This window comes from Notechis scutatus, chromosome 5 (assembly GCF_049901735.1).
Source record: "Notechis scutatus isolate UNSWTSFEM ecotype Mainland chromosome 5, rNotScu1.2, whole genome shotgun sequence".
In the NCBI taxonomy this organism is placed as follows: domain Eukaryota; kingdom Metazoa; phylum Chordata; class Lepidosauria; order Squamata; family Elapidae; genus Notechis; species Notechis scutatus.
In genome coordinates, this window is record NC_142013.1 from 77,726,105 (window position 1) to 77,738,979 (window position 12,875).

General features: G+C 34.2%; 1 protein-coding gene across 3 annotated transcripts in view; it reads right to left on the reverse strand.

Annotated features, from left to right (window-relative positions):
- Positions 1-3,161: 3,161 nt before the first annotated feature.
- Positions 3,162-12,875, reverse strand: part of AKAP17A (A-kinase anchoring protein 17A) — an 81,323-nt gene continuing 71,609 nt past the window's right edge. For 2 of the 3 annotated variants that reach the window (XM_087967087.1, XM_026666877.2), the window contains exons 2-5: positions 9,356-10,508; positions 6,907-7,055; positions 5,730-5,970; positions 3,162-4,967 (exon numbers count right to left, since the gene is read on the reverse strand). In XM_087967087.1, the coding sequence (XP_087823213.1) occupies positions 4,068-4,967; positions 5,730-5,970; positions 6,907-7,055; positions 9,356-10,117 (2,052 nt within the window). In that variant the 5' untranslated portion in view covers positions 10,118-10,508 and the 3' untranslated portion in view covers positions 3,162-4,067. Of the gene's footprint in view, positions 4,968-5,729; positions 5,971-6,906; positions 7,056-9,355; positions 10,509-11,055; positions 11,344-12,875 lie in introns of those variants that run through there. The other variant, XM_087967088.1, reaches the window with a different exon arrangement.

The window sequence follows — 12,875 nt, forward strand, 5'->3', positions numbered from 1 at the left end:
GCAGCTGCTTCTTGTGGATATAGAGATAATCAGCTAAAAGGATTTACTAGAATCTTACATCAAAATAGTGAAGAGGATTATATGTTCCTGTAACTAAACTGATTGAGCACATTGCAAATTCTGCACAATCACCTTGTTTTATATGATTACTAATTAAAAATTAGATAGAACTGGAATTGTTCACATTCACCAATGTTTTAATGTTGGGAAACAGACATCCTTGCTTTATTCTCCTATAAGTTGTTTCACTTCCTTTAGATGACTGTGGTATTATGTCATAGACACAAGTATTGTTACGTAATTTATATATAAAGGTAAGCATATTGATGGCCTATTGAAGAGGTATTAAATTTTACAAAATATTTTCCTTTGAAATAAAATCACCACTGTAGGAAGGCCCAATTTTGATTTTTGTTTACATTTGCCCCCAAGGGGGTGTAAAACCAATAATTTAATTTGGAGAGTCTGACCTGGAAAAAGCCTGCCTTACTAATAATGCTTAAAAAACCAACTGGTCAACAGATGGGCTATCCTTCTTAAAGGTAGGAATATAAAGGCCTAATGCCAGTCTTTTGGGATTTAAATAGACTTGTCAATTTAAAAGGAAGAATGAAGCCAGTGTTAATGTTCCTCAGATTGATTATGCTTCATCAGCTAAGGGAAAATAGATCAGATTGATTATGCTTAATCAGCTAGGGGAAAATAGATTATACAACTTTCTAGATCTTGGTTGAACAAAGTAAAAGTTCCAAACCTGAGATTGGCAAATAGGTCATCATTCCGCATCCATTCTACAGAGGTTGCATAGTTGCCATTGAACATTTAACTTAAGGCAGTTCAGAATTCAGTTATGTGGTGACTAATCTTGCTTGCAAAGTCCTTGTCTCTTATTATTATCAATTTACTGACAAATAGCTTTTAAAACATTTCACTTCAGGGAATTATTTTGTCTTTGTTTTAAGTTGCCTCTGGAAAAGAATATAAGAGAATACTCTCTTCACAGGCTCAGTAGATGCAAAACAGAACCTCTTTTTCACTTACAATTGACAAAAAAAAAGTTCTGATATATGGGAACATATTTTTTTTAACTAGGAGATGTTAGTATCTGCTAATAAATTTAAATCAGTACTTCATCTAAAAGTATTTTTATCTGGTTGATTAGTGGCAATAGAAGACTGAATCTGTAAGAATCCTCCAGAGTTGTTTCAGCTACAGACATATTCATTCTTGTAAATTTCTGTGTTTAAGCTCAGCTGAGCCAGACTGTTTAAAAAGAAGTCCCAGGAAATGAGTCTCAAAGTCACTAGTAGCAGCTGTTCTCTGATCAGCAACTCTTCAATGTAAAAGTCACCTGGAAAAAACATGACTGAACCAAGATGAAGTATGAGTTTTATAGTATATGTGGATTTGATGAGGTTTCAAATCTTAAGTCCCTGAAAAGCAAACCCAATACTCTAATTACTATATTACTCTTAACAAATATAAATCAATATATTTTGTTAATATATTATAGGAGTAACAAAGGCAAGATGCATATGGAAATTAAAAACTACAGAAACAATATTTATTCCATCTAAATATTCTATTTATAGATTTAGATCCAGCAGAAGAAAGCATACTACTGGTTCCATTTGCTAGAGAGCTACATTTGGTCAGCCTCAGAAGGCAGATCTTCTCTGTTATGGTACCTACCTTACAGATCATTTTCTTCCCCCATTCCTCCCTTCAAACTGTGGCTGGCTCTATCCCAGTTGGTTTTCTGGAAGTTTTTCAATACCTTGTAATGACATAAGTCCCGGGAGGTATGCTCCATTGTTATGAACATCTGTTGTTCTCCCTTAGTCTGTGATCTTTTAATTTTTGTAATACGGGTAGTCCTCAACGTACGACCACAACTGAGTCCAAAATTTCTGTTGCTTTTGTTAAGTGAGCTTTGCCCCATTTTACAATCTTTCTTGTTAAGTGAATCACTGCGGTTGATAAGTTAGTAACACAGTTGTGACATGAATCTGGCTTCCCCATTGACTTTGCTTGTGAGGTTACAAAAGGTTACATGATCTCAGGATGCTCCAACTGTCATAAAGATGAGTCAGTTGCCAAGCATCTGAATTTTGATCACATGACCATATGGATACTGCAATGATCATAAGTTTGAAAAAATGTCATAAGTCCCTTTTTCAGTGCACATTATAACTTTGAACAGTCATTAAACAACCTGTTATAAGTCAAGGATTACTTCTAATTATGTTTATATATTAACTGTTTTACAGTCTTGTTGTATGCTGCCCAGAGTCAATTTTTCATTAGATGGGATACTGTATAAATTTGAAAGATGTCTATGTACTGTAAATAAATGTTTCAATTCTCATGGCCTCTTCTGGGATGAAGGTAAGATGAGTTAGTTGAGAAAATATTGTTGCAGAATCAGCTTTGGACATTTACCATAAAAACCATTAAGGCAGTGCTTGTTAAATGTGCTCGCTAGGGCTGTGCAGTCTTCAATCTCCAAAAGGTGCTTAGGAGCATGCCAATATTGCACCCATGACATTAAAAGATCTGGTTCCTGGTTCCTCAGAAAAACTAGCCACTTCACCGTATTGCAGACAGGAGTCACATTTAAGCTCTAAAGCATAAAAAAGAATGAATCCATAGGCGTTGCTCAGCTCTAAAGTTTAATGGAACAAAACATGTAAATTTTAACTTCCATATGGTAGTCACAAGCTGGTAAACATTGAGATTCAAAAGTAATTTATAGTGTTGCATACTTTCAATTTGCAACTGTAGTAACCTGCGGTCCATGGCAGACCATTGGGTTCTTTGCCCTCAACCATCTTTATGTTGCTTCGTTCAAATCTGTATTATTATCAGAATAGTATTAGAATTTCTGTATCAATTAGCTTTGTAGAATTGTTTTACACAGTAGATAATTATGTGAAATAAAACTGGCATTCTGATGGTACCACTTTGGTGGGGTGACGAGCTGGTGCTCTGTGAAGGCAGTCAGAATGCTGCCCTCTGAACCTTCCCAGCTGCAACAACTATTTGCGAGATGGCTCTGGGGAAGGAGCAGGCCTGGATGACACTGCAGGAAGAGCAACTGTTTTCTTTCTGGGATGACTTCTGTAGAAGTCAATAATACTTCAAACACAAGCAAAGTCATATTTAATGTAGTATGTATAGATCTTTATTATTTCCAGACACAAAGCAGTTCGTATTCACTGGCAATGGCTTTTGCAGTTTTACCATTAAATGGTAAGAAAGCTGGTTTGCACTATGAAAATATTTTGGAGAAATTCCTGAGCTTCATTTCTCGAAGCAAAGATGTTATAAAGGGAGAAAATATAACTTTGAACCTGAACATTACACACATATATATTACTTAGCTGAAAAGCCCTTCTTTCAAATATAGATGCCTCAAAACTGCATTTAAGGGGAGGGGGAAAATCAAATATTGATACATCAGAAACGATGTAATCTACTTTCTTGGAAGTCTCTTTCCCACCCAAATCCTGAATATTTGCTTTGAAATGGAACACAGCTTCAAAACCTGTAAAACAACACGACCATTCAAGGTCAAGGAAATAATTCAGTTGGCAAAAATAGCAAAGAAGGCATTACAGCACTATATAAAAATATGGTTGCATCTAGCACCAGTCAAGATAGCAAAAAGTCCTGCATGGAATTACTGAGTTTTAACCAACCAAGTATGTAGTAACTATCAAGTTTACATTTTTATTAGAAACATATACATGCCAATTTCTAAACAAACTGCTATGATTACAGTCATTACCAACTAAAAAGAACCCAACTGGATACTGGAAATAAGTGAAACTAATCTGGCTATCACAGTTTCAATGTGAGCAAGAACAATCAAAATCAACAGCCAGGAAACCATTGACAATTAAGTCACAAAAAGATATGTTTTGAAAAGGGTGCTATGAATGTTTTAAGTCTGCAAATCATTCAAGTAAAAAATTCAGTTTCCTTTTTCTCTGCGAGGCAGACAAAGCAGATATCTTTGCAGTTTTTTTTTCCAAAATAGCCCTTAGAAAAAGATAATTCCTCTATTACCTACTCCAAGTGCTTCTTTGGTTGCTCAAAGATCTCTTCCGATGTTTCTGTTTCTTCCCAGTGCTCTTGTGGCTGTGGCTATGGCTGCGGCCTCTTTTATCCCGATCTCTGTCACTACTAATTGTCTGTCTCTGTCGGGTATATTCCAAATTTGGACTCCTCTGGTGAGGACTGCTACTCTTTCTCGAGTGTTTTTTATAAGGACGCCTTTCTTTTCTGCATTTCTCATCCTCACTGCTTAAGTCTCTTCTGTGTCTGCTTTTTTCAATTTTATTTTTGCTCTGGTGATTACAGACGTCTCTGTCTCTGTATGAATGACTTCTCCCCATGCTTAGCTCTCTGTTGCATTTGCCTTGTTCGGAGAAGGAGTTTTTATAAAGGATCTTCTCATGATCCAAGGTGCTATTGTGTTGCTGATTTGCAGGTACACTGGAAAGGACATCCAAACTACTTTTGTCAGAAACCTTATCTTTGTTGCAAATATTGATCATAGTATCTTGAAGACCTTCCTCGTGGAAGCTTCCATTTATGTACTTTGGATGAGGAAAACTTTCATTAGCTGCTATGCTGCTTTGACAAATATGAAGTGGTTGAGACAAGACGGGCTGCACTGAGGTAGGTGTGATGCAACGGGGAACACTCGCAAGGCTTTTCCAAGTGGGAGACTGCACTGTATTAGGGTCGCACTTCTTCACAGGAATTATTTCCATTTTCTTGCTCATAAGGTTGTTGAGCAATTTCTCTCGCAATTCCCTTTCTTTCCTCTGCAGTCCAAGAGCTCTTTCTTTTTCTTCCTCGACTCGTCGGAGTTCTGCCTCTTGTAATTTTCTCCTCTCTTCCAACTGCTGAAGGCGGATTTTTTCCTCACTATGTTCCTGTTCCAAAAGCTTTATTGCCTACCAATATTGAAGAAAAAGAAATATATACATTCCATAATAAAATCAACTTTGTATCAGTTAAAAAAAGAATGTAATAGACAAGTAAATCTAATAAAGTTTTTTTTAATGTGAAATGTGTAAAGTGTTAATAAAATTCAATTGCTCCTGAGATAGATCAACCTAAAGCAATGTCGAGGAATTAACATGAATCAACCTCAAATGTCAGACTAAAAGTTTATTTACTCCTTATACTTTTACATGAAGAGATTTTAAGAAATCTCCAACCAAGGGAGATCACCAATTGCCTGAGTGAATTTGTTCCCTGAAAAATTGTTAGAAGGCATTACTAGAATTTCAATACTTCATGAATACCATTACAGTATTCACATCCTAAAATAGGGACAATCTGATACAATGAAGCTGACAAATGAAACCAAAGCCCTCAGGGGTCTTCTTAACCCAAAAGTCCTTAATATAATGACAAGATTATAATATGGGTTGAACCCTTGTGTACTGCACTCAAACAAGTACTTTTGTTGACCATAGTTGAGGAAAATTTAACAATGGCTCTTGATATCCAATCCCAGTGCTGACATAAAAATCAGTAACTGGTATAGTGACTTATACAACAACTGGGAAAAACAGAAAATCAGAGGCATCTGATAAATGATACGCATATGTTTAGTAAAAGTATAAGTACATATTTCACGTATGCCACTACAAATATTCTTTTCTTGGGGTATGGAGATTTTTCTATGGAAAATTTAAAAAAAGAGCTACCTTGGCTCTGCTCAGTAGTTCAGCAATTAGTCGAATGGACTGAAGATTTCTTTGAGCTAAAAGAAGCTTCCTCTCTTCTAGTTTTATTTTTTCTTGTAATTTTTTTTGCTCTTCAGCTTGAAGTTTTTCAAGTCTTTTCTTGTTTCGACGTATTTCACGATCTTTTTGTTTCTGTTCTCTCTTCCTCAATTTTTCTTCTCTTTTCTTCTCTCTTTCTAATTCTTCAAGTTCTTTCTGTTTCCTAGAAAGGCATAACACGTTACAATTTCAGGTGTCCATGTTTACTTATATTTGAAATTCAAACATACTCATTTGAAGATTAAAGCAATGTAAAATTATTTTACCAGCCGTAATTGAATTGCCCCAAGCTTACATCTTTTTATACATTTTATATCAAACCAAATACATAATAAAGTAATTTGCCTTATTGATGTAAAATGCATATAAAAGAAAATTGCTGTATGTCTAGTCCAAGGAATACAGACTTCTTGTTTTTCTATTAAAATAAAATATGGTGAGAACCAACATATCATGACATTTCTGCAAATAACTTCAAGAATTTACATTTTTTTAATATTTGAATTTGCATTTTATTTGAATCTCTCCATTCCTAAACACGAACACTTATGTTATTTATGACAAATAGGTAAAAATTAGAGAACATGAACAATTTTCATGCCACTTACAGGATGGAATCCCAACAGAATTCTCAAAACTAGCCTTACACAAGATTGGAGGCTTCTATATTCTGAATATGTTCAACAGTACACCTTGGAGAACTTTCTAATACCTTAAATACATGCATATGAATGATAGAAATCAATCTAGATTTAATATCTCAAGTTAATTATAAGAAAATATCTAGTACACTGAGATACATTTACTTTACTGAGATAATTTACTTTATGATGTGCAAAAGCTAATAGTATATTATGCTGATAGTTGAGAGGGATGCATAGAATTGTTCTAACCAATTAAGTTGTATCTGTACTCGGCCAGATTACAACATCTGAAAATATACCTTCCTATAAATCTCATGAAATATAAATTAGTTTGGAATATCTTTATAGTTTATAAGCACAAACTCCATCCCCAATATACATATAAATGCATTTTTCCAGATTTGGCAACGGTTATAATCTAATGTTTATATTTGCTATGAAAGAATGACACCTACCTTTCTTCCTCTTTTTGTCTTTCCTCTGCTTCCTTTTCTTTACGTTTTTGCTCTTCTCTTTGTTTTTCAAGCTCTTGGAGCTTCTGTCTTTCAAGCTGACGTTTCTTAATTGATGCATCGCTCAGGTGTTTTGTGGAATCAAATGAAACCTTTTACAGACATAGGAAAAAAAAACATTTTTATTAAAGTTAGTAACCTCAGATCAGTGGAGAATCTTTCTGAATCTGGATTAAAACAGTACTACTCTGAACTAAGCCAAAGCAGGACACAGAATTTTAAACAATACAATGAAAACAATCCTTTTGCAGTGCAACTATTCAATCAATAGTTATTACATAAATGGTTAGAGATTCCCTTGATATTTATAACCCGTTAAATTAACAAATGAATTTATTTACTGTGGGAAAATAGGGACATGCAGGAAACTTTGATTTCTTAATAGAGCACTTTTTTATTCCCTTTTTAATTGCTCCATCAGCCTCCATCTATTTTAATGGTGTTCAAATTAACTGTAAAAGTTTTTAACCTAATATTTTTTTTAAAAATTGAACTATTTCTAAATGATCAATATGCCATATAAACTAGGAATTTGAAATAGAAATTTATTACATGTAGAACAAATAAACCAGCCTCAAATATAATTCCAACTAAAATTTTAAAAAACCCAGTTTTAATTAAAACATTAAACTATACAGAGTACCATTTAGAAATTTAATAATGGATTGAAATATACTGCCTTTTACAATCCATTTGAGCACAGCCAAGTCTCTAATAAAATCCTGCACCTAAGAATGAGGCCACTATAGAAAAGGCCCTGTCATGTGTGCCTGCCTCTGTGGTCTTAATATGTGGATCTATCAAATAACCTGTCTGCAAACTAAATTCTAAATTCTGTTGCATTTAGTGGGATTTGGAATTGAGCCCATATGATCCTCATTTAATGACCACTCGTTCAGCAACTGCTCAAACTTTCAGTGGCGCTGAACCATTGTCCGTTAATTACAACGGGCCTTCATATTTATGAGTATTGCAACGTTCTATGGTGTATTGCAATCTTCTCTACCAGCTTCCAACAAGAAAAGTCAATGCGGAAGCTGGCAGTAAGTCCCAAGTTGTGGGACTTACCATTTAACTATATGACAAGGACTGCCAGTCACTCAGTGTCATGGTCACATGTTTTTTAACTTATTATATCACTCAATAATGGAGCTTCCATTCCCAATTAATATTAAATGAAAACTGTGTAATTTTTTTAGACCTGCACATCATGCAAATTAATGTGTGTTAACAATCTAAACACAGAAAGGGTAACCTCTAAATCAAGTGTGATGGCTACCATAGCTGAGTTTCTCATATAAATTTTAAACTACTGGCAAGGAGTTTGGCAAGGAAGCTCTCTTGAGTTATTCTAAGGAAAATGACTATTTATGCAGTATTACTATTCATTTATTAGATCTTCTGACCATCTCATCTAGAGGCAACTCTTTGCAAAACTATTTTTGTCTACTTCCATACAGCATATATAACTCATGAATCACCCAAGAGCCAGAATACTAGAAGCATAGTATTCTTACAATAACATACTAGAAGCATAGCATTCTTACAACAATCTCAAACACATAACCTTGAATTAGGAGACAGGAAATTTTGCCTTTTCTGCAACTTTGGGAAAATTTCAGATGACAAAGTAAGTGCCTTAAGGGTGCAAAAGTTTAAAGCACCATCTTCATGTCATAAAATCTCTAGAGTCTTCGAAAAAAATTAGGTTATATATATATTTTGTGCTATGGAAGGCTTTTAGGACCAAATAAGCCTCTCCAATGCTTAAGCCACACATTTCAACTCTACCCAAAAGAGGCCAAAAAAAGTTGCTCTGACCTTCCAAAGACATTATACCATTTGCACAGCTCTCTTGCCAAATCATGAGAAGGCTAAATAAATAAGTTATGATTGCTAGTTGAAGATAGCGATCCACTTCTGATTTATGTCGTTATTGCTTTTCCCTTTTGCTTGTAAAGTATGTGCATAGAGGAAAAATATAAAAATATTCAAAGGAACAGCACATCTATTAGAAGATGGATATTTATAATAGTATTTTAAAATATCTTCCTTAAAAATGTATAGTTTTTGCTTCACTTGCATTTTCTAAACTTATAGTTAATTGGTGACTGTATTTTGGTAATATGCACTTTATTATCATTTGAATTTGGAGCATTACCATTTATAAAGTTATAAACTCCCTCTACTATCTCTTGAAAGTTAACAGATACCTGCTTAGTTATTTGTAGACATATCTGATAAGTAATTTTGAAGATTTGCTAAAATATGTTGCATTTTATTCTTTTCACCCCGAGGAGTAAAAATGGTTTCCAAATAGAAATTAGCATAATATCTGCCTCAAATTGAGTAATTTTTTTTGCAAATGAAGAAGAGTTCAGAACTACATCACCTTTATGTTGCAAGCCACTGCTTTGCCATCTTCACCTTTGTACATCAACTTCATCCCTCGCAAAGCATTCATAGCCTTGATGAAACCTGCATATTCTTCATATTGAACGTAGGCTTCAAAATTCAAATGGCCTCCAAAACTGAATGTATGAAAGTTTCTGCCAGTCATTTCTTCCCTATATGGATCCAACATTGGTATATCCACATTACGTATTTCTCCAAATTTGCTGAATACTTTAATGAGAGCTTCTTCACTTGGTTTTTCTGAGCCAGAGTCTTTTAATGCAAACCATTTGCAAGGTAAGCCCTCCAAATGCATAGTATCTGGTCTTTCCCCTGGCAAAGTTTCATTCATATCTTTTGCATCACGAAAAAAAGAATCCCAGTCATGCCGTGTAGGGAAATCAATTTTATATTCTGCAGCACGCACTTTTAAAATATCGGAAAAGCCACTAAGTTTGATAGTTTTGCCATCTAGACATGCCAGGAAGGATTTAACTAAACTCTTATTTTCTACTTCTCCTTCAAATCGGATGAAATCCATGGTGCTTTTAGAAATCCGTAGTGTTGAGAATTGATGAGTATGCACCATTCCTTTTAGCCTTTCCATTACCTCCCAGTTGGAAATGGATTTCCCTGGTTGTTTTAACTGTGGAAGTGCCACACTGATAGTCATTTTTGTAATGGGCTTAAGGTATAAGCCATATGAAGCACAAAGCTCTACAGCTTCAGAAGTATCATGAACTATTGTTGCAGCTGCCATAACTACAATAATAATAATGCTTGCAAGAAAAGTAAGCAGCTTATCTATATTGTAGGCACTGGTAAAAAATGGTCCCCTTTCTAATATAAATGTCCATTTTAATGGTTTCCTAAAAATTACATTGATGGTTATAGATCATCAGGACCATTGATGGTCCTATTTCTTCTACTGTTACAATGTCTGTCTCTCTCCAAAAATATACTTGAATATTCCAATCTCAAGAAATTTAAAATATGAATTCTCCAGATGAATTTTAAAGCTATGGGAGTAATTCGTTTTTATAAAGAGAAAAGGAAATAATTTTTCTAGAGCTATGGCCTTCAGGCAGGTTGCAGATTATAGGATGGATCACAAGTGAGATGAGTTCCAGTGTTTTCAGAAGAACCCAAATCTAAAAAAAAAAAATGAAATAGATGAATTACAGGCTTGCAGAATTTTTATCAAACATAGAATTGTTCGTGAAAATCTAGCAGACTTTTAGATGTTAGACTAACCTTTAAATCACTTTTTGAAATATTCAACTTAACCCACAATCCAAACATCCTATGAAAAATTGTACCACATAAAACAAAATATAATAAAACAAAGTAATATTTAAATAAATTAAATGTCACAACAAGCTATTTAAGGACAAAAAGGCATAGTCAAGTTATATTATATTAAGTCCCAATAACATACATATTTATCTAGAAATAAGTGAATTCAACAGAACCTGATCCTAAAATAATACATATGCATTTCCAAGCAAATATGTGGGCAAGATAAAGTATGTTCTGAATTACAGAGCAAAATTTATGTTCATATGTGCATCAAGTTACATCCTCAGCAAAATGAATTACTTAAAGGTACAAATGCTTCTTAAAAGACACTAAGTTAACTTGAGTTAATTTAATTGAGTTTAAGATTGTGCTACTAAAATTAAACATCAGAAAAATAACCAAATGATTTTTCATGCTCTCCACATCTTCTTCATAGGCTCTTCCAAAGCAAATTTCAAGAACTAAATAAGAGGGAGAAAAGAATATTCTATCTCATAATATATTAGTAAAATAGAAATAGAATAGAACTAAGATAGAAGCAATCTAAACTTTTAATTACTCCCATAATTCAGCCCTACCTAAGCCAAAGGAAAACCCAAGATAATTATTTATAGATGCCAGAAGTCAATCCCAAGTAACCATTGCTGTATAATTTTAATTAAAAAATGTTCAAATCCTGTCTTGATTTCTTTTAAGTTGGGGATCTGAACAACAGGAATTTCTACTGAGTTTATAGTTAAATTCCACTAAGCCATCACAGAATGCTTCTTCATTTTTAAAGGAAAGTAAAGGTAAGCAGAGGTTTTTCTGACTCAGATTAAAGGTCTATGAAGCCAATGCATTATATTCACCTGAGATGAACTAAATCTATTTGAAGAGCACACATCACCCATATAGATGAGAACCCTAATTTGCCCCCTTTTTTTCAGATACATGGTCTGTCTATGAAAGCTGAAAATTTATAAAAACAGTTCTAAAATGATATGTATGTATGTATGTATGTATGTATGTATGTATGTATGCATGTATGTATAGTATTTAGGTTTCTTCAGGTATTTTTCCACATCTTAATGTGCCCTGCCACATACATAGGACAAACCAATAGAAGGATAAGTACCCGCCTTGAAGAACACAAAAATGCAATAAAAAAGCTGGAACACACTTCCTCACTAGTCCAACATATGAAAGCCACAGGTCATAGCATCGACTTCAATGGCACCAAAACCCTAGCTACTATAGAAAACCCCAGCTACAGAATCATCAGAGAAGCCATAGAAATTGATAAAAGACTTAATAGCATGAATAGAAAAGATGAATCCACCAGACTATCAATCATCTGGAAGCCTGCACTCACAAACAAAAAAATCTCTATACCACAATCCAGGCAAGCACCTGGACACAAAGCCCAAACACGCCCCAGCCAGCTACCCAAATAAAACCTAGCTTCCTAATAATTATCAGCCATTCACAAGAAACCAAGCTGCACTAAGAAACCCCAATGCACAAAACACAATGTTGCCAACTAATCAAGAACACAGCAACTCGAAGACCAATAAAAACAGACCTAGACTCCCAGCCAATCAGGATGAGGGAAAAACCACTCAAATAAAGCAGAAAGCCAGCACCAAATTCGAACAAAAAACGGCTGCCAAGCCTGACACACAAGATTAAAAAAAACCCAAGACACAAGCCTGAGGATGGCAGATGAGATTCTGCAGAAATGTCGCTATAATAAAAGCACAAATATTAAGATGTGGGAAAATACCTGAAGAAACCTAAATACCATACATATAAATACCTGTGAAAACATATACATACATACATACATACATACATATTTATATTTATATATTTATATATTTATATATTTATATATATAGATGTTATTCAGCTTTGTTTGGGTATTTTCCCACGTCATTGTAGTTGTGCTTTTAAAGTTGTAGCAACGTTTCGGCAGAATCTCATCTGCCATCATCTGCCAAATTCTGCCGAAACGTTGCTACAACTTTAAAAGCACAACTACAATGACGTGGGAAAATACCCGAACAAAGCTGAATAACATACATGTAAGTACCAACAGATGAAAAGAAAACAAATAGATAGATAGATGATAGATAGATAGATAGATAGATAGATAGATAGATAGATAGATAGATAGATAGATAGATAGATAGATAGATAGATAAAGGGGCCTTATGGGCAGGATGAATTTAAAAAGC